At 37.2% G+C, this 27,406-nt stretch overlaps 2 protein-coding genes across 2 annotated transcripts; both read left to right on the top strand.

Annotated features, from left to right (window-relative positions):
• Window positions 1-361: 361 nt before the first annotated feature.
• Window positions 362-9,867, top strand: LOC131244028 (protein FAR1-RELATED SEQUENCE 5-like). Its single transcript, XM_058243695.1, has 2 exons — window positions 362-566; window positions 9,197-9,867. Exons 1-2 carry the CDS (start codon window positions 362-364, stop codon window positions 9,865-9,867), a joined length of 876 nt encoding a protein of 291 aa, XP_058099678.1.
• Window positions 9,868-21,224: 11,357 nt separating this feature from the next.
• On the top strand, window positions 21,225-23,445 carry LOC131244029 (serine/arginine-rich splicing factor SR45-like). Its single transcript, XM_058243696.1, is given in 2 exon segments — window positions 21,225-21,336; window positions 22,335-23,445. Coding segments are annotated over 2 exon segments (879 nt in total). The 3' UTR covers window positions 23,102-23,445.
• Window positions 23,446-27,406: the final 3,961 nt, after the last annotated feature.

A 27,406-nucleotide genomic window follows, 5' to 3' on the forward strand; every position in this document is an offset into this window, starting at 1 on the left:
ATATCAGCAAGAAGGTTGAACGTTATCTGAATTTTTCTGGTGCATCACAAGCTGTCCTTAGCTATCCATCATAAATCAACCATCCATTTTTGCCCACCCTATATTAGCAACAAACTGCTAAGCCTATGGCGGCCCTTTTAACGTAAAAAATCTAATTGAAGCAACAACGTGTGCTGATCCGCACCATCAGCAATGGCTACAACACCAAACGTGCAACAGTCACAAGCAAAAATTTCACCCCATTTTTTGGCCTCCTACCAGTTTCAGAAATAGCAACATCACCACCACCAAGATGGCAAGCATAATCTAGCCACAAATTCCCAAATTGTCTAAGGAAAACTATGAAAACTGGTGCATACAAATGAAGGCCTTATTCGAATCTCAAGATCTTTGGGAGATCATCACCGACGAGTACGAAGAGCCTACAACGGAGCAAGAAGCTGCATACACTGTCGAACAAAAAGTCAATCTCAAGGTTCAAAGAAAGAAAGATAAGAAGGCTCTTTTCCTCATCTATCAAGGGTTGAATGATTCCACCTTTAAACAGATCACCGAAGTGACATCATGTAAGCAAGCATGGGAGAGCCTTAGCACCATCTTTAAGGGTGTTTTTTTTAAAGGCACTATTTCATTTCAGCAAAAAAAAAAAAAAAGAAACAGTACATCATTTACAGTGTTTCGGGCTTCCGCATAGAGAAAAAGGATCTAGCGAAAACCTATCATATGAGACAGAACAGACCAAGGAAACAAAAGGTTGTAGCTGACGCTGAGGCAACCCCTATCCCTGGCGAGGGTGTTGATCGTGTTATGTGGGTTCGACTCCAAATCCTTAGAGCTGAGTTTGAAGTGACTCACATGAAGGAATATGAAAATATTGCCAATTATTTTTCGCGGTTACTTGTAATTGTCAATAACCTAAAAAATAAATGGTGAGAAGATTGAAGATATCCGGGTTATTGAAAAGATACTTCAATCCCTCACAACCAAGTTTGACCATGTGGTTGTGGCGATCGAAGAATCAAAGGATATTGAAAAACTCTCCATTGAGGAGCTGATGAGGTCATTGCAAGTTCATGAGCAACAAATGCAGAAAATGCCAATTCCATGGCAGTGAAACAAGCTTTGAGTCAAGATTGACTCTGAATGATTAAAAGGGCGGACGTAGAAGTTCATAACGTGGTGGACATCGCGCAAGAGGCAAAGCGTGTGATACCAACAAAGCCATGGCCAAAACCAGCAGAAGAATACCAATTTCTGTGAAAGAGAAAATGGTAGAGGCAGATCGATGCGTGGACGAGGAAGTACAAAGAACATCCAGTGCTACAATTGCAAAAAGCTTGGCCACTATGCATCTGATTGTTGGAGCAAGCCGGTGAATCAAAACGAGTGATCCAACTATGCCAAAGCATCAAGCATGAACAAGAAAGCTCCACACTTCTCATTGCACAAGAGAAAGGCAGTGATCAGCAGGATGTATGGTATCTTAACACATGTGCAAGCAATCACATGTGCGCCGACAAGAAACTCTTTGTGGAACTCACATAAGGAGTTCATGGCGATGTAACATTTAGAGACTCATCAAAAACTCTAATAAGAGGTAAAAATAAAATTAAAATTTACCAGAAAAATGGTGACCCACAATTAATCTCTAATGTGTATTATATACCCAACATGAAAAGCAACATACTTAGTCTCGGACAACTCCTCGAAAAAGGGTATATATTACACATGGAAAACTCAGTTATGTCATTGAAAGATACACGCAGGAGACTTGTGGCGTAAGTCCAAATGGCGAATAACAGAATGTTTCCGCTCCATATAAACACAAGGCTCAAGAAATATTTTTATGGAAGCACAAATAATGATTCATGGAAGTGGCATCTTCGGTTTGGCCATTTAAATTTTAATGCCCTTAAACTCTTGTCCTCATCAAGCATGGTGCATGGTTTGCCTGTTATTGAAGCTCCAAAACATGTGTATGAGGCGTGCACACTTAGTAAGCAACAAAGGAACTCATTTCCAAGTGGAGTGTCCCAAAGAGCAAAGGAGCCACTACAACTAGTTCACACTGACATTTATGGACCATTGGATCCACCCTCTCTTGGAGGTAATAAATATTTTATTACCTTCATCGATGATTTCAGTAGAAAATTGTGGGTGTACTGTATTAAAGAAAAGTCTGTCACTTTTACTGTCTTTAAAAGTTTCAAAGCTCGAGTTGAAAATGAAAGTGGTCATAAAATCAAGGTCCTAAGATCTGACAAAGGTGGGGAGTAAACCTCAAATGCATTTTGAGATTATTGTAAGGAAAAAGGAATCAAGCAACAGCACACTGCAGCCTACACGCCACAGTAGAATGGAATTACGAAATGGAAAAACCGCACCATCTTCAACATGACAAAGACCATGTTGAAAGAGAAAGGCCTACTGAAAAGCTTCTGGGGAGAGGCAATTGCATGTACTGTATATCTGCTCAATCAGTGTCCCACTAAAAGCGTCAGATTTATGACATCACAAGAGGCATGGAGCAGTTATAAGCCAAGCATAGCATACCTTAAAATCTTCGGGTGTGCTACCTATGCTTAAGTTTAAGAATCAAGAAGGAAAAAGCTCGATAATCGTAGCGAGAAGTTTATCTTCATTGGCTACAGCAAGGAGTCAAAGGCATACAAGCTCTACAACCCACTAACCAATAAGCTAGTGGTGAGTAAAGATATGGTGTTTTGTGAGGAAAAAGCTTAAAAATGGAACGAGAAAAATTCAGCCAAAGAAAAGCAGGTCGAGGTTGAAGAATACAAAGAAGAGAGACATGAGAATCAAGAGCAGACACCCACAATACCTTCGACTGAATCGTCTGCACGCATAAGTCCAGTAGTATGTTTCAACTCTCCTAGAAGAATCCCATCAAATCAAAATTCAGCCAACGCATCTTCATCTAGCTCTCATTCACATTTGCCTCCTATCAAAATAAGAAGCCTCAATGAGATCTACACCAAAACTAAGGAGGTAAATTTGTTCTGCCTATATGCGGATCATGAGCCTCTTACGTTCAAAGAGGCCATGAATGAAGAATGCTGGAAAACAACTATGGAAGAGGAAATCCATGCCATCGAGAAGAATCACACGTGAGAGCTGACATCACTTCCTAAATGCCAGAAGACCATTAGTCTCAAATGGGTGTATAAAATCAAGCAGAATGGCAATGGTAAGATCAAAGGTATAAGGCAAGGCTCGTAGCAAAAGGCTACAAACAAAAATACGGGGTAGACTATGAAGAAATGTTTGCCCCCATTGCTCGCCTTGACACTATGAGGATGATCATCTCCCTTGTAGCACATCACAGTTGGACGATTTAACAACCAAACGTAAAATCTCCATTTTTAAATGGAGTGCTCGAGGAAGAAGTCTATGTTAACCAGCCTGAAGGTTTTGTCATACAAGGGAAGGAACATAAGGTGTATCAGCTGAAGAAAACTCTGTATGGGTTGAAGCAAGCCCCACGAGCGTGGAATGCACGTATCACCAGCTATCTTCAAGAGATTGGCTTTACCAAATGTCCAAATGAGCATGCGGTTTACATAAAAAAAAGAATACTCATGGCGATATGCTCATAGCCTGCTTATACATTGAAGATTTGTTGTTTACTAGAAACAGCTAAGTGATGTTTGAAGAATTCAAGCAGGTTATGTTCAGAGAGTTCGAGATGACTGATGGAAGCTTGATGTCATTCTTTTTGGGCATCGAAGTGAAGCAACAAGTTAGCGGCATTTATATATCCTAAAAGAAGTACACAAAGGAACTTCTTAGAAGTTTCAGATGGTCGACTGTAAAGCCGTAAATACACCTATTACAACAAGCCTGAATCTCACAAAAGATGGAGAAGGAAGAAAAGTCGACTCAACCCTATTTAAGAGCCTAATCGAAAGCTTAAGGTACCTCACAATCACTAGGCTGGATATAGTCTACAGTGTCGGGCTTCTAAGCCGGTGTATGGAAACGCCAAAAGAGTCACACTAGCTAGCTGTAAAATGAGTACTGAGGTATATCAAAATGACTATTGAATTCAGTTTCTTTTATCCGTACGATGATGAGGCGATGTTGTATGGATACTCTGATAGTGATTGGGGTGGTGACCAAGATGAAAGAAAAGGCACCACGGGCTATGTTTTCTATCTTGGGTCAACGGCATTCACATGGAATTCAAAGAAGCGGAGTGTGGTCGCCCTGTCCACACATGTGAAGCTGAGTACGTAGCAACTTCATCCACTATATGTGAGGCGATCTAGCTAAGGAATCTGCTAAAGGAGCTGAAGCATCCACAGGAGGAATTCACTGTTATATACGTGGACAACAAGTTGGCAATCGAGCTTGCCAAACATCCAGTACAGCATAGGAGCAAGCTCATTGACACAAGATATCACTTCCTCGGAGATCAAGTAAAGCAAAAATTAGTAAAGTTGAAATACTGTCACACCACTGAACAAGTGGCAGACATCTTCACCAAAGCATTGCCGACTGACACATTCAAGAGACTTAAATCAATGCTCAAAATGAAGCTGGTTTTTTGGTTTGAAGGAGAGTGTTGGAAACCTTGGATTCTTGCAAATCCAAAACCGTGTCAAGACCATGTGAAGATTGCAACAGATTTATTTCTTAGATTTTTTCTATGTTTAGCTGCCCCAAGGAACCATCTAGAGAGGGGTATTTTCAGTCATTTCACATGAGGTGAAAGCCTATAAAAAGGCATCCTTGTAATCGTTTTATTCATTCCAAGTTCAGCAATAAAACAACTTTTTTCCTCTCTTTCATTTTTCATTTTTCTGTTTCATGGTGGTTGCAACCACACATTAGAAGAGAGTGGGTTTGTAAACCTAACACACTTACACATGCCAAAGATTGGAGCTCGAAGCTCCGCCATTCAACATCCTCAGCCCATGCGCCTTCATTACGACAATCAAGCTACTTTTCACATTGCCCACCAATCGCCGACTTGAGGATATCTTCCCTGAAACTTTTGGTTATGTTCATTTTTATCTTCTGCTTGGCAAGTTGCATGTTACGGACCTCCACACACTAACTTAAGGAGTATTAGAAATTATAGAAATTATAGCTTGTATGTTGTATTTTTTTTTCTTTATTTGTCATATTTGATTTATTCTTTTAAATATAATTAGAATTTGATTAGAGATTTAGATCTTTTCCTTTCCCTATAAGTTCATTATATTGTAATAACAAAAACATCAAATCAAGCAATTAGCCTCTTCATACCTTCTCATACTACAACAAAAGCAGGTAGAGCCGACGCTCTAGGGTGCTAGTTTTCCGGCGCTAACTAAAATCAGGCGCAGGATAACGATCACTAGACATTATTAGGACTTTATAAGTAGAACTCTGAAATTCCATGTACTTCAAAATGCATCACCTCTGCTCCTCTAGTTTTCCATCAAATGCCTGTACTTCAAAAAAAGATGGGAATTGTTTCCTCTGTGATCACTAGACATTATTAGGACTAGAAAACTAAAACCATCACCTCTGCTCCTCTAGTTTTCCATCAAATGTGGGCAGATGGGAATTGTTTTCTCTGTGATCACTAGACATTATTAGGACTTTATAAGTAGAACTCTGAACGCTGCTTTATACAACATATTGCTTGAAGACAAACTGTTCCATTTTAAATATATTCCTTTTTGCCACTTGAAACTAGTTCTGTTGTAGGCAACACTACTGGCGCCCAAACAGACTGATGGCACTCCCTCGTGTACGAGTCGTGCCAAAACATCATCTTAGATTTTCTTATTTTGACAAGCATGGGTAAGCAAGCCACTCTGATCAACAAGAAATAATTGGTTTTGCATTTCATAATGGCATTACATAAAATTTTGGTTGCACCAAGTAGCAAAGTCAGTTTTTTAAGAAAAATATCAAATGAGAACTATATGATCCAAGGGCCTTAGAAGAGTCTACAAAGGTGGAGCCAAGATTCAAACATCCAAAGTGTCTTGGTGTCGTGAAGCCTAACAAAAATGGACTGCTCCAAACACCTCCAAGGTGACATTAACCCTTCATGGCTTTTAACCAGACAGTAAATAATACAGCAACAGCCTGCATTGAACTGAGAAAAACCAATAATTGGATGGGTACGATGTTCAATCTTGAGGTTTTTTTTTTTTTACTCCATGTTTAGTCTGCAGTGAGACCCATTGGGCTGACATCAAAATTAGCCAATGCAAGGCCTATCTCCTAGTTGTGCTGTAACAAAATGAACAATTTGTCAGACCATTATCCAGTACAATTTGTATTGGGCACCTTATCTCCGGAATCCCAACATATTGTATTCTCTTCACACAAACACCCATAAAAATCATATAAGGTTCTAGTGCAAATCCTATTTTCTTCTTAACCTTGTATGTACAGCTGTAAGGCCAAAATTTGTTAGTGGTACTTTTCTTTTGTGCACTGTTGCCCATCTGATGAGTGGACCGGTATAGCTATCTGGCCAGTACCTTGACAATGTGGGTTGAGCTGATGGACAGCTTGGATCTCAGACATATGTGACATTTGGCGATGTGTTGGCACGTAGAGAAACTGCCATATATGGACATATGGGTTTAGCAAAGTTTTTTCTATTGTTAGTAATGTAAGGATGTTTAGCAATAGCAAACCTCTGTTTTGTAAATGATCTTATTAAGCAATGTTGTCCAAATCATAATTGTATCATTATTTCAGTGATTTTTTTATTTTTTTTATTTTTTTGTTCTATTTACATCTTTTCTTTCTTTCCTTCTATAGTTGTATAGTATAGAGTTACATGAATCTTCTACTTTTGATATTGTTTAAGTTGCTACTCCCTTTCCCCTTCTGGTAAATAAGGTTCATTGTCATAAAGCAGAGGGCTGGATACTTCTGTTGAGTTCAAAATCCTCACATGAAGATCATTTAGGCACCAAAAACTCTTCATTGAAGACATTAATATATATATATATATATATATATATATATATATATATATATATAGGGAAAAGGTACTATACGCTCGACCTTACCATAGCACTCCGTAAGGTCGAGCGCTGTCAACTTGCTAGCCGTCGGATGGAGAAGTTTGAAATCAACGGTGGGCGTCAAGGCGGAATTTCCCCGTGAGAGACCGGTCGTTCCGGTTACATTGAATCCCAACCCCTGCAACCTTCTCTCTGTCGCCCTCAATACCAGCCCCATCTCTCCCTCAATCCCTGCCATGAGCGACGTCTGCGTGCAGCCCTCTCTCTCCGACGATCCCCACCACCAGCAACGTTCGCCTCCACCTCTGATTCGTGGCCACTTGTTAGTTTAAACATCCAATCTCTCTCTCTCTCTCTCTCTCTCTCTCTCTCTCTCTCTCTCGGTACCACCAGCCTCGGCCGCCTCCACCTCTCTCTCCCTCCTCTCCCTCAATCGGTACCGCCAGCCGCGACCGCCTCCACCTCTCTCTCCCTCATTCCCTACCACCACGCCGTGCAGCCTCAGATTATAGGTAAGACCCCTACCACCACGCTGTGCAGCCTCGGATTGAGCCTTACAGGTAAGGGTATTTTGGTTTTTTTTTTTTTTCTCCAGATTGAGATGCTCTGGATCATGTGTTTGATATATTTCTAGTGTTTGGACAATGAAAATACACATGTTTTGGTGATTCCGCAATAATGCGGTCAAGCTTTTGTGACAAACGGAACTCTCCACAGCCATGGGCCGGGGTTCCAAGTTCCATTAACATCAACAAGAATAATTTGTATGCAGGTTTTTTTTTTTTTTTTTTTTTTTCTGAATGTGGAGTGGCTGCATGTTTTCTCATAACCATCAATTAGCAATCATGAAGAATTTGCAATCCTGAAGAATGTATATATATAAATTTTTTCCTGAAATTTCACAAAAACATCATAAATCAATAGATTAGGCCTCATCCATGTTTCAATTCATGTTTGGAGAGTAAGATTGCAAGTAATTTGGTAGAAATTTTGGAAAATTTGAAAATTCCCAAAATTTTCCTAAATCAGGCCACTTGCCCTCAAATCTCAAAATTGAAGGCTCAAAATCTTATTCTGGTTATTTGATGATCACACAATTATTGGATGTTTAAACTAACAAGTGGCCACGAATCAGAGGTTAGGTTATTCAACCAACCTGAATTTGGGACTGACTATGGGACAGTGGGTTCGATAATTTAGTCAGTTTAATTTGAGTTAATGTATGTCACCTGTACAATTTGAGCATCTGCATATCAACTGTCATATTCTGCCATAGGATCAAATGCCCCACTACCTTCTCTCTCTCTCTCTCTGTTTTTTCTTTTTCTTTTTTCTTTTTTTTAAATGCTTGAATGAGAGGCATGTGGAATCTATTTGGGTGACCATAGTTCCCAAGGGTGATGAGATGTGCTACAAAACAGTTCTCATCTGACTTGTGATTCTGGGTGGAAGAATTAAAAAAATGAAAAGAAAGAAGAAGAGCAAATGCCCATTTAATGCAGGTTCTGTTTTCCATGCTGCCCAAACAACAAGTGTATTATGCTCCCAATGACAATTTGGCTCATACAGCCAAATTGTTAAGATAGAGGTTTGCTAGCCCCACATGTGGCAACCTGGCATTTGGGTTGGCTGCTTGAGGTATGAATGAAGTTTAGCCCAACATGTGACAATCTAGCATTTGGGTTGCCTGCTTGATTGCTTTTTTTTTTTTTTTTAGATCATAAAAAGAGGCCAAGAGCCACATGCCTAAGGAAGTTTTATATGTTCTAAGGAAGTTTTATATGTCAGTGGCATCTCTCTCTCTCTCTCTCTCTCTCTCTCTCTCTCTCTCTCTCTCTCTCTCTCTCTCTCATGTTTCCACTAGTCTTATGTTTTGAAAACAGAATAGTTATTGCTTTCTCCTGATTAGTGATTAATTGGGCTGATTCAAGGGTTACTTCATCATTATGTTTCTACAATTAAATAAATTTTTTTTGCATGCTCATTGATTTCAATTCCTAAAATTATATAGAAGAGAGTAATTTAATACTTTTGTAGAATATGCCAATATGATTCACTAGATTAAGCTAAGGGTTGTTATTGTTTTTTTTTTTTTTAATATATTTTTTCTTCTTCATTTATAAATAGTAATTTTTGTGCCCTTACATTTATTTCGTAGCTTTTGATTAACCGAATTTATGTTTACTTTGAACTTGTAGTTGGGGAAATGGAGTCACAACCTAATGCAGGTGTAGAGAATCATAATGGACGCCAGACAAATCATAATGAACACCAGACAAATCATAATGAACACCAGACAAATCATAATGAAGAAACAATCTCACATCCATATGATTTCATTCCAGAAGCACCTAAGGAAGTGAAACCAATAGTTGGTATGGTGTTCATTTCTGAAAATGTTGCTTATGATTTCTACAATGAATATGCTAGATGGTGTGGATTTAGTATACGAAAAGGTTCAACGCGGAATAGTATGAAAACAGGTAAAACAATTATGCAAAGTTTTATATGTTCTAAGGAAGGGTATCGACATCGCAAGCATATAGAAGCAACAGATCATAAAAAGAGACCAAGAGCCATGACAAGATGTGATTGCAAGGCAAAGATTGTAGTTCACAAGAATGGATCAGATAGATGGGAAGTTAAGACATTTGTGGAAGCACATAGTCACAATTTAATGAGTCCAAGTAAGGTTCATTATTTACGATCACATCGACATTTTACAGATTCTCATAAGGTTGTCATGGATAACATGAGAAAAGCAGGTATTGGCGTAGCTAAAGTGTTAAATTTTTTTACAAATGAAGCTGGAGGACCTGAGAAAATGGGTTTTATTGATGAAGATGCAAGAAATGCTCTAAAAATTTAAAGGCGTGACAAACATGGCAAAAGTGCTCAAGAGTTGCTTCTTTACTTTCAAAATAAACAGAGGAATGATGATAATTTTACTTATGCAATCCAAATTGACAATGAATGTAGATTGACATCTTGTTTTTGGGCAGATAATATTTCAAAAATAGACTATAAAGCTTTTGGTGACGTTGTATGTTTTGACACAACATACAAGACAAATGAATTTGATATGCCTTTTGGTCCATTTGTCGGAGTCAACCACCATAAGCAATCGATCTTGTTTGGTGCCGGGCTTCTGTTTGGTGAAACCATTGAAGATTTCGAATGGTTATTTCAATAATGGTTACAAGCTATGGGTGGGAAGCTTCCAAAGGCCATAATCACAGATCAGGATCCAGCAATTGCTGCTGCAATTGCAAGTGTATTTTCGAATACCAAGCATAGGTTGTGCATGTGGCACATTGTTCAGAAGCTTCCAGAGAAGTTAGGTAAAGTAATTAATGAGAACCCATCATTCAACACTGATTGGAGAAATTGTGTATATATGTGCGATGAGGAAGCCGAATTTGATACATTATGGTCGAAAATGATTGTAGATTATAATCTTGAAGAAAATAAATGGTTACAAGATTTGTACACGATACGTAAAATGTGGATTCCAGCTTATGTCAAGAAAACATTTTATGCAGGGATGTCAACGACACAACGGAGTGAAGGTATGAATGCCTTCTTTGATTATTTTGTAAGTCATAAGTCAACGTTATTAGAATTTGCAGAAGGATATGATCGCGCTTTACAAAAACGTCGGCATAATGAGTTGAAATCGGATTATGACACTTTATATAGTATACCTGTAGCAATAACCTCAATTGATATTGAAATAGAGATGGCAAAAATTTATACAAGAGAAGTATTTTATGACTTTCAAGTAGAGGTGAAGGCAAGTGCTTTACTTGTTAATAAGTTGGTAGCAAGGGAAGGACCATTAAGTAAATATAATATATTCGACTATAGAAGGAATGATAAAATGTATACAATTATTTGGAACCATGATGAACGGTTCGGTTCTTGTACTTGTCAGAGCTTCGAATTTCGTGGGATTGTTTGCAGGCATTTATTAGTTGTGTTTAAGGAAGAATCCATCATAAAAATGCCTTTTCATTATATACTTAAAAGGTGGACACGAAATGCGAAAGAAAAAAATAAAAGTGACTCAACTCCTCTGTCTTCAAACATTGATGAGTCAACCATCTTGGGGCGCAATAAAATGTCTCGTATGATGAACTATTTAATAAATGAAGGAACGAGGACTCCAGAAATAATGGAACCTGTGTTATCAGCTTTAGAAGATTTGATTGCAAATGTTCGTAAAAAATGTGGAGTCGAAGAAGAAACCAGTATTGACAAGAATGTTGAGGGTGGTGAAAGCAATCTATTGTTCAATGCACATTCTAAGAACTCTTACGTAGTACTTGATCCGATGGTTGTTAGTACTAAAGGCCGAATGAGTAAAAGATTTAAATCTGGCAGGGAGGAGAATAGTAAGTTATGTCGTAGGTGTAACAAATGGGTTATTGGGCATGATAAACGAAATTGTCCTATATATAACCAACTTGATAATGCATCTGAAGAAGCCAGGTATATATTTTTTTCTTGTATTTTTATTTGATTTCTTACATACATTGCATTATTTTAAACTACATTCATTATCTCCACAGTTATGGCAGTAACGTTGAAAGAGGAAAGGGAAAAGCAGTTGGTAGGCCAAGAGGAAAAAATATAGTACAGGGTCGTGGTAGGATGTTAAATCAAGGTAATTAAAAAATAACTATCAAGGCATTTATTAATGAATGCTTAATATATACTTTCGATTTTCATGTACTTATATAATCTCACATGATTAGATTGATCGGTACCAAAGGCATAGTGTCTTAAATGTCTACAAGCTTGCGCCATCGGCTACATGTACGAATTCTAACCCTTTTATTAAAACAATAACTTAAATATATGTTCTTTTCCTTTTGATAACTACATTTTTTTGGTTCTTTTCCTTTTCATGCATATAGTTAAGTTTCAATGGATGTGTAACTGAAAATTTTTCTGGTCATTTTGTATGTAGGAATAACTTGAAATTGTTTACTAAGAAGATACCTATTATAGATCACGGAAGATTGAAGCATCCACTACTCTTAATGTCGACGATGTGGATTGATTTCATTTTCATGGCAATGACGTGCATTTTTTTTTTTCGATTTTCATATTCTTATTATAAAATATTTGCGTGCATGTTTCAAGGACAGTGAAACATTCAACTATTGTTGATCGGTGTTTTAAGGTCGTTGAAATTTTGAATAACATTTTCTTTTTTTTAATAACATACATAGAAGTAAATAAGTGAGAAATATTAATTGACTTGGTATGATTGCAAGATTTTGTGCTTTCCCTTGTCTTTCATAGACCGGAACAATCCAATTTATGATTTTACAGTCAGTTGTACATATCCCTCCCTTGGGCTTTGTTCCCTCCAACATCATTGCACTTGCATCGTAGAAAAAGCTATCATTCATCGCTTGTGAGTTCATCAGCTAGAATGATCACTTCACTAGCTGTTTGTAGCTTTATCCATGTATTCAATTAGAAAGCCAATGTATGTAAAACAGATCTGCAGTCTAACTGTTATGCTTATTACAAGTAATCAAACAAGTTTTATATGTGATATTTATGTTAAGGAATTGATCAGTAATTGTATATATTGTTTGGCTGTCGACATCTCTGTTTAACCTTTTGCTCATACTATGAAATTTGCTGAGTTTAGTTCAGTGTTGATTCAATTCAGTGCACTGATTCTCTAAGGCTGTGTTTGGAACTTTGGATATGCAAGTGATTTGAATTACAAACACAATCAATAAACAATAGAATTGTAACTAAATTTCTGAGTTTAGTTCACTATCAATTTAGTTTAGAACACTGATTCTACTGAGACTGCATTTAGATACACAACTGATAAACACTCATCCAATCAATAAACGACCTTTTTCTAAGTAATTGGCTTAGTTCAGATTTCTATCAATTCGATTAAGCACACTGATTTCATAAGGATGCATTTGGAACTTCCTTTATGAAACCAAGTGGAATTGCAAACGCTCACCCAATTGAATTAGTTTGGTTGTTTCCACTTCACTGAGTAATTAATGCAATTGAATTAGTTGGCACTGCTAGATTCAGCCTACTTTTTTTTTTTTTTTATTTTTTTTCAGATTTCTTTTTGATGGCCTTGTTTTTCTAGTTACTGAAAAAAAGTATTCATACTTAAAATTATGACAAAAAATTTGCTTGTAGTGTATCCAGTATCAATAGGAAATTTATTCCATTGGTTCCTTGTTTTCTTGCATTTTTTTATTCTGTCATTGGGTTCAGTTAGAAAAGTAGAATTAAAAGAGTGGGGGAACAAAGGAAATTTGTTTGGCCATATGAACCTGGTGATGGTCCTGTGGAATGTTCTTGCCAAATTAAGTTTCAAGCTCACAGCATGACCCATTGATGAAATTTCGAGATTGTACCCTCCAACATCACTGCACTTGCATCATTACTGCATGGAATAGTGCTAATCACCTCCTTAATCTCATCATAACCATACTCTAATGGAACTTCTCCCCACGGCCCATTGAAGCCATTGAATATATATCTTCTGGGTTTCATCCAACCCACCGTAGAAATAGTTGTCATTCACCCCCAATCTGTTCACCTCCACCATATTGTAGACCATTCTCCTTGCTGTAGCTGATCTGGCTGCAGCTCCTATCAAAAGAGCTACAGCTAGTCTCCCCTCCAAGCATGTAAGCTCCATCTTTCATTTGATATGAATGGTGTGGATGATGGTGGTGGTGGTAGTGATGTATGGGAAACCTCTCATGGGTTTGTAAGATGCAGCTAGTAGCATTGAAAAGGTCTGGTGAGGCAGGCATCCCATGGGGCCTCACCATTGATTGAACTCGAAGCGAAATTTTCATTGATTGGAGAATCGGAACTGTCTGATGTTTGATCATTGAACCCAGGCCTTTTTGTTTGTTTATTTTTATCCTTTTGTACAGTACAGTTGTGTCTTCCAATGATCATTTGGACGCCACTGACTACGAGGTTAGGATTATCTCTTCAGGGTGATTGTTCTATGGCCCATTCACTATTGGACCTGCTGAATGTACAATCTTGATCTCATTGATGATCTTTGCATACTACCATGTGGATGATAAATAAGTGAAGGTGCTTAGAGGCAAAGGAACCCACTCCCTACATATGATTTGCTTTTAATACTTATATTGTCTTCTAGAATAGTATATTTGATACAAGTATGAATTTAATGCTTTGTGAAGGAAAATTTTGAAAAAAACATGAAGAACCAATGGATATCGAAATCAAAGCTCCAGCTCCTTGATTTTTCATGCAAAACATGAAGAGCCAATGGATTTGTAACCATTTGACAGTGATTTAACACAATTTCAACAAAAAAGGGATTGAAAATTGAAAATGCTCACTGTATCGAACGTGTGGGATATATCGGCACTACCTATGCGTTTCGTATCGCACAGGTGAGATATAAGATATATCTACCAATATCGTTGATATTTAAAACATTGCCATCATGCACCCATAAAAATTTTTGAAATAGATTTTTTTTAATAAACAGATTTTTTGGTGATATTATCGAAATATCACTGATACTTTGGAAATACAAGCGACACATGGAATTTAGATAGTCGGAAATATTGGCGATACACTGGCAATACAAGCGACACTTGGAATTTGCATAGTCGAAAATATTGGTGATACATTGGTGATACTCAGTGATACATCGCTGATATTTAGAGTTTCTGATGCTACCAATGTTATTGGTATCACTACTAGTGTTTTCGCTATCGCAGAGCTGGAGATATGGCTAATATCAGGGATACTCCAAACAATGGTGGGATTAATGGGAGGGCTACTTGCACCCTGATCTTAATTTCCTATCCCTTAAGTTGTATCCTTCTTCTTTCTGATTACTTCTGTTACCTTTTACAAAAAGTGAAAAAGGGAAAAGAGAAGAAAAGAAAGATGGTGATGGTTAATATATGCATGATGCGCAAACAAAGAAAGGAATTAGTGGATCGCATATTCTTACACTGTGAATGGGACCATGTCTTTAGGCAGTTCAAGATCAGCTGGGTGATAACAGTGGTCTCTGGTAGAGGTCATGGCTTGCTGGACCTCAGGTCCATTTTTGGAGAAAGGTAAAAGAATTTGGGCCCTAATTCCATACACAATCATATGGGGAATATGGAAAGAGCGGAATGGAATAATATTGAAGGACAAAGCTAAATCAATCACAGGTACATCATATGCTAAATCAATGATCATTTGGACGCCACTGACTACGAGGTTAGGATTATCTCTTCAGGGTGATTGTTCTATGGCCCATTCACTATTGGACCTGCTGAATGTACAATCTTGATCTCATTGATGATCTTTGCATACTACCATGTGGATGATAAATAAGTGAAGGTGCTTAGAGGCAAAGGAACCCACTCCCTACATATGATTTGCTTTTAATACTTATATTGTCTTCTAGAATAGTATATTTGATACAAGTATGAACTAAACATTATTTGTAAAATTTTCCTTCCTAGTAAACCGGATGGTCCTTTTCTTTTTTCTGCCTGTGCTTAATGTATAGTTGGTTTTCTTGCAGGCCATCCATGGGTTCAGGTTGATGGTATAGCTCCTGATAAGCCTCTTGATTCTGCAGTTCTAAGTCGCATGAAGCAATTCCCTGCTATGAACAAGATCAAGAAAATGGCCCCCAGAGTGGTTCAAGTTGCTTGCTGGAATTTGTACTTTATCTACAACTAGTTGAAGGCGAACTTAACCTCAACCCATTTTTAGAAGCATTTTGCCCTTGAAAAGCGAATTCAGCAGCATAAGAAGAAATGAGTCCCATTTTTATTTTCTTTGATCAATCTGAATTTTATTAGAAAAGGAGTCAGTGATCTCCACTGTCATAGCCTTGTTTTAGCTTTCATCTTTTTAGATCCTGCTTTTATGGATCTTAAAGGAAATATATTACAATAAATGTTATCTTGTTATTGTATAGATATGTCACTGTTATGTTTCCACAGTGAACATGTCTGACCGCATATTTATACAGATCCCTAGGGTCCTTTGTCTCTCTGGTGTTGGGTATGGTCTATCAGGTCATGTACTAGCAATGGTAAAAGCACTACTATTGTATTAATTTTTAACATTGGCAATAGCTACGGATTTTGGCCATAGTTATTGATAGTATAGCCGTAGCGCTAGTTCTAGTTTTAGCTGCAAATGTAACTAATCTTAGAAACCGATGGCTACGTTATTAATTGCTACGGATTATAACCGTAGCTATAGGTGAAGTGAACACTTTCTAGGTCAGCCACCCAGAAGCATGTGTTTTATCATCCAAACCATCTATCTTCTTGTTCTATCACACAACGAAGTGTGATCCACTGCTTTATCATAGAGAACTTTTTCTTTCTCATGGTTCCTATGTAACTTGCTTCTGTTACATTTCTGACATCAACAAGTAGATCCAATTTCAAGAAGTATGCTTAGCATGATTAGGATATTTGCTAGAATCTCAGGTTAGGGAACAAGTGTTAACACTAGATACAATAATACAAGGCCACTAGCAATCTTCTGCCACTATCCAAGTCAACAAGGTTACTGGCTTCACCAATTAAAAATACAAAAGTAAATTTTACAAAAAAATAAAAAATAAAAAATAAAAAATAAAAAATAAAAAAAACAGATAAAACAAACCTTTTTTTCTTTTACATGCACAAAATGATATTGATTTGGGTCTCAAGCACAAGAAAATAAATGAACTAGCCTTCGTCTAGAACTACAGAAAATGCTATCACAGTACGTTTTGATAGTATATAGATTATAGTAGAGATACTATCAAGATGCCAAGCTTAGCAACATCACCCACTCACCACCAAAACTGAAACATGATATAAAAATCAGACTGATCCTTTTCTTTGTTTCTTTCTTTCTTTCTTTTTTCTAAGTCGCCACCAGTGGGATCTGGCAAGCTCAACATTATGGGCTATGAGAATTTTGAAATAAAAAAAGGCGAGTGCGGAAAATGTAACTCCATCTCTACCAGCTACTGGAAAGTAATGCCATTCCAACAATATACCTAAATGCTCAGAATAATTTGCTTAAATTTGAGAGTAGCAGCCAAACCAACATGTCAAATTGGATAAATATTTGCTTCTCAATCTGATCATAGAGCCAAGACAGTAGGTTTGGGTAACCTCCATTAAAGACACCTCGCATCATGTTTGATTTGCTTGTCCCCTTATCACATAAGTATGAAATATTCAGTCTATTGCAATTGTTCACTAAGCGATGAATGATATAGTTTTAGAAAAAGACACTAAGTTACCTGAAACCAAGGCTTTTGACGTAAGAGAAGCTGCCAGAAGTAGATTCTGGTGGTGTTATCAATAGAGATAGAAAATTCAGTCTATTGCAATTGTGAATTCTGTTATGGTTTTGCATCATACAAATAACTTTTTCTTTCTCATGGTTCCTATGTAACTTGCTTCTGTTACATTTCTAACATCAACAAGTAGATCCAATTTCAAGAAGTATGCTTAGCATGATTAGGATATTTGCTAGAATATCAGGTTAGGGAACAAGTGTTAGCACTAGATACAATAATACAAGGCCACTAGCAATCTTCTGCCACTGTCCAAGTCAACAAGGTTACTGGCTTCACCAATTAAAAATACAAAACTGTTAGTAATTTGGATTGGGTAACCAGCTTCAAGTCCCAAGTTCGAGTCTGGTTCTCGAAGACATGCACCCGGATCTGATTGGGTTCAGGTGCCCATTGTTTCTTTGGATCTAGGTTATGAGTTGAATTTGAGACAAACAAGGGCATTTACATGGTTGGGCCCACCTGATGGATGGATCGGATTGCGCACACATGCACTATCAAGCATCTTATTGCATAAGCCCTTCATCACAAAGGACTGTAGATGTTCACTTTGTTCATGAGTACTAGTGATAGGCTCGATTGAATATTCCCATTGGAGGATTGGATCATGTCTCCTAACCATGAGGTCCATTATCCTTGGATGTAATTAACTTGATCACGCACTGGTTTTAACTAATTCTTAAGTCACTTAGCAGCTGACACATGGATGGGAATGTGTACCACCTACATTAGGATTCCATGAAAGCCTCATATACACTAACATGAGATCCACTAGTTTTCCCAAGACTTTCTAGATACACCTTATAAATTAAAACCTCCATCAAGCCTTTTAAAGTTTCCTGGCACCTCAAATTGTTTTCACAAGGTTTCTCCATCATTTTTTTTAATTGTTGGATATTTTTATTTCACCATTTAAGTATTTTTATCTTTATGGAAATTCAATGGTAAGCTTTTAGCTGTCCACCTATTGTTCTCACATGGGATTTTGAGCCAAGAGTAGACACTACTCATAGTGGAAATGTTGGGTGCATGTAATAGATAGGTTAACAGACATTTGCTAATGTATGGCATATCCTACAAATACATTTGTAGGAATGAGAACTGAAAGTGGTTCTCCAAGAGATACCCTAGGAGCCTCCTATTTATGATCCTGTCCCCAACAGGGGTGGGTCATAAGGGTCACATATGCAACCCTACTTAGACATCTAAAGCCAAGAGAGGAAACGACAGCAGAAAAGAAAAAAAAAATATGAGAAATTCATCTCCTCTCCTTCTATTTGTGTGGTCTGCCTAATTGAGCAACTCTCTTTACTCCAATCACAACTGTTAAGAGTGTGATTAGAAGAAGACTCAGTGGCCTCCCCTTTATTGGAGATGGATAGAGGAGAGACCATCTTCATCAAATTTACACAACTCAAGGAACATGATTGTAGGTCTAACCGCAACCATCCATTTTGATTCTTAGAAATCAGATTTCATCTAGACGAGAATAAGATCTTATAAAATCAAATTTTGGAATTTTCAATGTTTGAATGGACTATTCTAGTTTTCACAATTTGCAGACACCCAAAATCATATCCCAGATTAAAGATCCCTCTCTTTCAATCTTTTGCTTGTTTTCCACTAAATGTGAATTGTTGCAAATTTCTGTCAACTTTCTACAAGTCAACCATCAAGGGGTTTAGGATCACCCAATCTGGAAAAAAAATTCTGATTTTTTACAAGATTTTTGTGACATTCACCATCTATAACAAGGTCCATTAGTTCATTAGTGGTAAACCCTGATGTAAGAATGTTGAGCATTGACAACCTTTGTGTTCATTAAGGCTCAGATCCTCTCTCCTTTTATTGAAAATAAGAGGTATAATTTCTTACTTATGACTCCCAATTCAAAGAAATTTCAATTTTTTTCCTGATAGTGAAATAAGCACACATCTCAACATCAAGAGTTTTGTTAGGCGAACACATGAGCATATTTGAAAAAAGGGGAGAAAGACAGAAAATTGTTGATATGAAGCATGAAATTTGTTGATTTTTAAGTAGGAAAAGAAAATTGGTGTTACATTTCTAACATTAAGAAATTTCCACATATGAAAATTCGATTTCAAAACTGACAGTAATTTGGACAGTAATTTGGAAAGCCATAGATTTGTACAATGGTGTTGGGCCAGTGGTCTGATCCCAATCGGGTGTGAACAGAGTCCTGATATGCTGGACAGTACAAGTGGAGGTCATGGTTTGGTATATAGACCATTGATCTCATGGGCCCCACCAAAGATCAAGGATGCCCAAAAATTCTTCATGATTGCAAATTGATGGTTATGAGAAAAAATGCAGCCACTCCACATTCAGCAGAAAGAAAAAGGATTGGAAGGTTAGAATTTCTAATCAGTGTGATATTTTAAAACATGATCCATCCATGGTAGCACCCATCAGGTCAACAGTCTGGATCCCTCATCCCTGAACCATGGGTCCACTTGTATAAACATATCCCTGGCTCGAGGATAAAATGGTTCCTCCAAAATGACATATTTTACCAACAGAGCTGACTTAAATGAAAACTGTTGCATACCATTACTTGGCACATCATGCACCGTTTTCTTGCAAGAGAGAAGTAATTTATCTTTTGATAAATCTTTAAAACCTAATGAAATACCAAAAAAATAGGGAAAAGACCAAAAAACAGAGGCCTTACCTGTAAGGCTCCATCCGAAGCTGCACAGCGTGGTGGTAGGGGTCTTACCTGTAATCTGATGCTGAACATCATGGTGGTAGGGAATGAGGGAGAGAGAGGTGGAGGCGGTCGCGGCTGGTGGTACCGATTGAGGGAGAGAAGGAGGGAGAGAGAGGTGGAGGCGGCCGCGGCTGGTGGTGCTGATTGAGAGAGAGAGACAGAGACAGAGAGAGAGAGAGAGAGGTGGAGGCGAACGTTGCTGGTGGCGGAGAGAGGGCTGCACGAGGAAGTCGCTCGTGGCAGGGATTGAGGGAGAGAGACGGCTGGTATTGAGGGCGATAGACAGAAGGTTGCAGGGGTTGGGATTCCATGTAACCGGAACGACCGGTCTCTCACGGGGAAATTCCGCCTTGACGCCCACCGTTGATTTCAAACTTCTCCATCCGACGGCTAGCAAGTTGACAGCGCTCGACCTTACGGAGTGCTATGGTAAGGTCGAGCGTATAGTACCTTTTCCCATATATATATATATATATATATATATATATATATTTATATATATTTATATATATATATATATATATATATATTTATTTATATATATATATATATATATATATTTACTATAATGAATGTAATGCCAAAACATCTTTTTTTTGACTAGGAATGGGCTTTCTCCTTTTCTTTTTTTTTCTAAAGAAAAGTTTCATTTCATATGGGGAAAGGTACAAGGACTGATCAGACTGATTTGTACAGAGATTCGGGCTTCCTGGTAAACAAAATATACCCCAGGGAGCCTATCAGAAGCAGCCTTGAGCCCAAAAAAATACCCTAGAGAGCCCCCACTAGCAATTAGAGGCAGAACTTCTGATTGCGCCCATGCCAATTTTGTCTAATATATACATACCCCTAATGGCCGGCGGGAGGTCCCGCACCGAGTGAAACAGCATATGAACTTGATTCCCCGCCCCTATTTTTGCCAGGCCATCCGCTGGGCTGTTCCCATTGAAGACATTAATATTCAGTAACTTCAGTTTATTGAAATGCATTGTGTAACTTCTGTAACTCTAATTAAGATAAGCTATTCAATCCTTACTTGATAATGGATTTTAATGGCTTCCAAAGTTCAGTTGGAATTTATATAAAAAAAATTTATGTTTAATGGTATCATTAATAGAGTTGAATGCGGAACTGGATTCTTTTAGCTGAGACAATGCTTAGATTACAACTATACTACTACATGGGAAAGTCTGATGTGTTACTTACCAAGGAAAAGCCAATTATCACAGGAAAGAGTTCTCTCAGCTTTGGAGGATGCTGGCCTTTTTAGAACTAGCAAATTGATCAAGGACAAAGTATGCTTTCTGATTGCATCTATCTTTCGTTTCTTTAAGTGCTTCAAGTATTTGGATTCTGACCTTGCATTTTCTTTCTGAACAATATATTCATCATTATTGAGTTTAACAATGCAGATTTGTTGTCGACGTTTTGTGCTATAGTTGTATTTTCTGGCATTGCATGAGTGGATATCTGAAATTATTCTCTACCAATATTTGTTATGCCATGTAGACCAATATTTGTTATACCATGAAGTTGTATATAGTTGTTTGATTTAGCCAGTTTGGATTTCTGGAGCAGTTCCCTAATCTTCCCGATGCATTTATAAAAAAGAACTAATTAACATAAATTTAAATAAAATTCAGTAAATTTCTTTAGAACAACAGCCTGTTTGGTAGAAGAGGTAACACCTCTAGCTATGCCCTCTGAGCAGTAGCTCCTTTGGAACCTGTTTTCACGTTGACCCAAGAGTCCTAGCGTGAAACTACCAGATCTGTCCGTTGAGTCTAAAAGAGAGACGCATTATTGTTTGTTTTTATTTTGTAGTCTTATTTTATGCTTATACCTATGAAGGCACTTCATTTAATGGATTTGATATTGAATTTGGTATGCTTATAGGAGTTGAGGCTAGGGGCTTTATATTCGGCCCTCCAATTGTGTCAGTAATTACTGCAAAGTTTGTTCCATTAAGAAAATCAAGAAAATTGCCAAGTATTATTCATCAATCTCTTCTATAAATAATTGATCTTGCTTAATTTATATTTTTGTTGCTTCATTTATATGCTTTCCTATAGGCCCAACTTCCTCAGAACCCACTTTGTCGTTAGACATTATGGTGTATGATGGTTCCCAGCAGGTTAAGTTACAAGTTATTATATAGAGTTGGTTGAATATCTTCTATTTTTGTAAATGCTACTAATAGTTAGTTGGATGATAAATGATACTTATGATTGAGGTGCACAAACTGATGGCAATGTTGTCCGGGCAAGGTTCACTTTGCCACAACGCCTGAAAGTTTCACCGCCTCCAAAAGCAGTTTCTGCTCCTCCAAAAAGAGAATCTCTGCAAAGGGACAATGTTGGTGCTGATGCTGAAAAAGATGGACCACAGAGGCAGAGAGAATCTTCTCCACGACGAAAACCGATTTCACCACCATGGAGGAGATCCCCTATTGCTTCTCAAAGAGGTGAGTCTCCTCGACGTCAACTAGATTCACCACCAAGGTGAAGTGCAGACTCTCTTGTTCGTCGCTAAGTAGGGTCTCCAAGTCGTCGAGGCGAGACACCACCACAGAGGAGACCAGCATCTCCAATAAGAAGGCGCTCTCCATCTCCTATGCACAGAAGGCATAGATCACCTGCACGAGCTTCACCGCGAAGAATACATGGCAGTCCTGTCCACAAGTGCTCCCCACTTCCACCGAGGCAACGTTCTCCCCCTAAACGAGCTCGCAGCCCACCAAGGAGGTCACCTCCTGTCTGCCGGCGCAGCCGCTCGCCTGTTCGCAGGCCTGCTCGTTCACGTTCTAGATCAGTCTCTCCTCTTAGGGTTCGAGCACCACTTCCAAAGCGTGGAAGGTCCAACTCATCTTATTCTGGATCACCTAGTCCATGGAAGGGAGTACGGAAGATTTCTAGAAGTTGTAGCCCGAGAAGGCCCGCAAGAGGAAGAAGCACCACCAACAGCCCCAACAGCAGCTCCCCTTCTCCAAGAGCCAATTAGCACCTTGGTTCTTAACGAGTAGATATGCCTCTCTCTCTCTCTCTCTCTCTCTCTCTCTCTCTCTCTCTCTCTCTCTCTCTCTCTCTTCTAGTTTCATCATGTCTGTTGGGTGCAATCTGGGAAGCGAAGGGATGGAACATGCAGAAAGTAACTTCAGAAGCTGGAAGTTGGTGTTGATATCAAAGACACTGTAGGTCGGTGGGTTTTGGTGTCCAGAGAGTTGTGTTGGGTCTTTAGTACTCAGGTATGGGCTGGTTAGTTTGGGCATTTTACTTTAGAACATGTATGGTGTTATTGACATAAGTGGGTTATGGATAAATTCCTACTTGGATTAATTTTTTTAATACCCCCAAAAGCATTGAGGCAGTTGAATTTGGTCATGATATAAACATGCACAAGAAACATATGGTTATAAATTTAAAAAATAAAATAAATAAATAAATAAAAGAATGACAATAAATAACTTTTATATATATATATATATATATATATATATATATGTTATCCTTGGAGAATTTATTTTTTAAGGGGACATGATATTCTTGCAGCTTATAGTATGGTGCCCCAATATTGCTTATATGTTACTAGTATGTAGTGGATATTACTGGGTTAATTTATCAAAACAAAATTTGTTTCTTTAGTTTAAAATGTATTTTGTTATTAGTTAGCTAGATGATGAATGTCAATTGCAATTGATTATGTAATTGTTTAAGTATAGGACAATCAGTTCTCCATTTGAGAATTTTTATGTGGCCAAGCATAGACATAGTGTGCTTTTAGAGGCAAAAAATTCTTAAATTATCCCACGTTTGAGCAATTTAAGGTTGGATAGATTAGAATGCTTTCGGTTCCCTGATTTAAATGCACATGCTAGTTCTGCGTTGTATCTGTCTTTTTCTCTCTGGTTACGTTTCTTATATTTATTTCTAATATCAAATATCCTCACATTATGTAGATACTTAACATGGAAATCAAATGCAAGATCAACGTTTCAGGAGAGACATGGGGAGATGCTGCCAGAATTTTGGTATGGGCATTTAAATGGGAACATTAAAGCATTACAATGTATCCAGTCTTGAATGGGTGACTGATTTAGTCAGTCAATTAGAGATACCATTAGAGATACCATTAAGGAGAGATGGATTGAGCTAAAGGAAAGGATCTCTCTCTCTCTCTCTCTCTCTCTCTCTCTCTCTCTCTCTCTCTCTCTCTCTCTCTCTCTCTCTCTTTTATGTTTTGTGCATGGGTTTAGGATTGATGTGTGATTGGTTTTGGATAGAAAGTGTTTAACTCTAATTTTACAATTTGGATTGACTTAAGATCCAATGCATATAATAAGTGGGTAACTAAATCAACAAGTTAGCCAACATGATTTACTCTTGTTCTTATCAATTTTCTTTATAACTCAATGCAACTCTTGTTCTTTACATGTTTCTTTACAACATTAATAGGAGGGCGTTTACCTTTTTTTAGCATGTTTTTTAAAGCAATGTTAGATGATGGAAGCCAAGCGAAGGAGAGCAACTATATTTATATAAGTATTGTTGTTGTTATTCTTGGTACATATTTGTAGTATTGTAAGTCATAAGCCACATTTGGTTATTACATCAATCTTTATGAACATAATTTTTTATCAAACCAAATGGATCTTAAACCCTTTTTTAAATTCCGGCAATGCAACTACTTGCATTGCTGATCCCAAGCCCGGTAAAAGAGGAGGGAGAAAGGCTTGAGCATCACAAAGTCAATAGCAGAGGAAGCTTAGTAGAATTTTGCACAGTATCTTCAATTGTGTGTTGATGACTATTGGCATTTGTGGAACCATTATAGAGCTGCTTAATTTCAAATCCTACTATAGTTTTCCTGGTATTTTGATTTCTGTTCCTTCCTGGTATTCATCTTGTTGATTTCTTTATAAGGTAAGCCTGGTTTTACAAAGAAACAAGCAAATCTTTTCTTTCCTCCAAACTTTGCTGATAATTTCCCAGTGGCAATGCAGGTTCAACCTTAAACCTATTATATGTGGACAAAGTTTGAGAAATATTATATCAATTCTAAGCTTTTACTTTTTATTATGCAGATATCCAATAAGTACAGCCAGATATATGTGATCACAAAGCTTGGGCTTCTATTTGTGTATGACTTGGATACCACTAAAGCAATTGACAGAAATCAAATCAGTCCAGATGTATATTTTTGATAGCAGAAGCTTCATCTATAGGAGGCTTCTATGTTGTCAATAGGTGAGGGCAAGTGTTACTTGCAACTGTCAATGAAGTGACACTAGTGTCTTTCATTAGTGGCCAAGTATGTCTTTAGTCTTGTGTTAGTTTTATTCCTAATGGAACAAATTGAATGTTTGTATTAAAAAAATATCTGTTGGCTCTTTCAATTAAACAATCTAGAGCTTGTTATTAATCTTGCCAAAAGAGGAAACCTTTCAGGGGCTAAGAATTTGGTAAGTGATGCTTAGCTCATGAGGAAAAAAAAAAAAGTTGTTAATGGAGACTTCATCACCCAACTTACTACACCAAAACTTTGGTTTAGGAATGTTAATGGCATTATTTAGGCATTTAGTTATCTTCTTTTTTTCTTGTATCTCTTTTTTTTTCCTTTTTTTTCCATTTAGTTATGCTCTTTAGTTTTCAATGTATATGCTTTATTGGATCCAATTTTGAATTGTTTGATTTCCCCCATACCATTTGGCAGTGCAAGGGATTTTTATTTTTGAAGAGATTATTGATGCTTCCCCTGCATTTTCCAGGGCCTAAGATTGGTGGGCTTAGTCACCTTTTTCACTGTAGACTTGGTAATATTTGCATCTGATTCCCTGGAAAGAAGCCAATGGGATTTTAATTGTTCTATGAGCATGCAATGCATTCTATGTTGAATTCAGTGAAAGCATAAACTTGTAAAAGATCTGCTATCAATGGATTTTAATTTCCATGGAATGTTGCTTTCCTTTTTTAATTAGATCTTTTGTTCATATATCAGTATCTTTTTCCCAGCTGATTGTAAATAGGTGGGACAAGGCTCTAATGATGGTCATGTGAATTAACATTTTTGTCGTTGTATTATTGCAGGTCAGACATTAAGGCTTCTTTGCCTTGACAACATATTTGATAGTAGTGGAAAAAAGAAAACTATGATTACTCATCAGAAAAAGATAGTCATTCTTTTGCTAGATGGTCTTCTTTCTTCTTCTTTTTTTTTTTTTCTGTTGGGTTACTTTGCAATATATAAAATGTGAGGGTTCTTAATTTTATAAGCATTATTGATTGTTCTTTGTTTTCAGATGATACTTTAAACCTTGCTATCAATGTTGCTGAGGTATTGTAAAGGAGGAATCCTTTTTCTTATATTTCATTCCTATTGTCATTATAATAGGAACCATATGCTAATCTTATAATGCTTGAAATTGGGGAATAGGAAATAAAATTTTCTTACTCATCATATTATTTGAAGGGTCTAACAATGATCTTGTTCTTCCTTCTTTATTTTTCTCTCTATCTCTCTCTAATTCAAGAACTTCAATAGACATTTCTTAAGATTGTCAGTGACTTTTTTTCACCCTATAACTTATCAATGACTTTTTTTTCTTTGTGTGCAGGATTTTAATCAATTGTGCCTAAATTTAAGCCTAAAAGCACTTTAGCCTTTTGACGCCTCTCGTGCTAGGAGTAGACTATAAAGAGGATTTGTTTTATATTATATTATATATATATATATATATATATATTGTAGTAATATAAATTTTGTTTAATATTCAGTTTTATTTCTATTGCATTATTTTTTTGTTTCAAATATTAAAAAAATACAAGTTTCGATTGAATTATATATAATAAATATATATATATATATATTGTAGTAATATAAATTTTGTTTAATATTCAGTTTTATTTCTATTGCATTATTTTTTTGTTTCAAATATTAAAAAAATACAAGTTTCGATTGAATTATATATAATAAAAAAAAATTACTGGCATGCTAGGGTCTCTCAAATCTATACAAAGACTTTTACCGGCACTTGTGTAGAAATCTTACAACGCTTTTCTACGAGAAAAAGTCTCCAGAAACCACTTTTACCGGTGCTTATTCGCATTGAAAAAAATATAATTTCCGGCTATCAGACAAGCGCTGGGAAAAATTACCTAGCACGGGTGTATCTTTTGCCAACACCCCCATTTACAAGCGCCGGGAAAAGAAATAGCAGCACTTTTAGAGGATTTTACCGGCGCTGAAAGTCCCATTTGTTTAGTGGCCAATCTATCAAAATTTTCAACCCCGCAATGGCAAAAGTGGGGC

Source organism: Magnolia sinica, chromosome 4 (assembly GCF_029962835.1).
Source record: "Magnolia sinica isolate HGM2019 chromosome 4, MsV1, whole genome shotgun sequence".
Lineage (NCBI taxonomy): Eukaryota > Viridiplantae > Streptophyta > Magnoliopsida > Magnoliales > Magnoliaceae > Magnolia > Magnolia sinica.

What these genes read in the sequence shown, in the direction of transcription:
- LOC131244028 (XM_058243695.1), top strand. Translation starts at nt 362, where the DNA reads ATGAAGGCCTTATTCGAATCTCAAGATCTTTGGGAGATCATCACCGAC. An exon ending in GATCACCGAAGTGACATCAT is followed by an intron (nt 567 to 9,196) that starts GTAAGCAAGCAT and finishes TTGAACTTGTAG; the next exon opens with TTGGGGAAATGGAGTCACAA.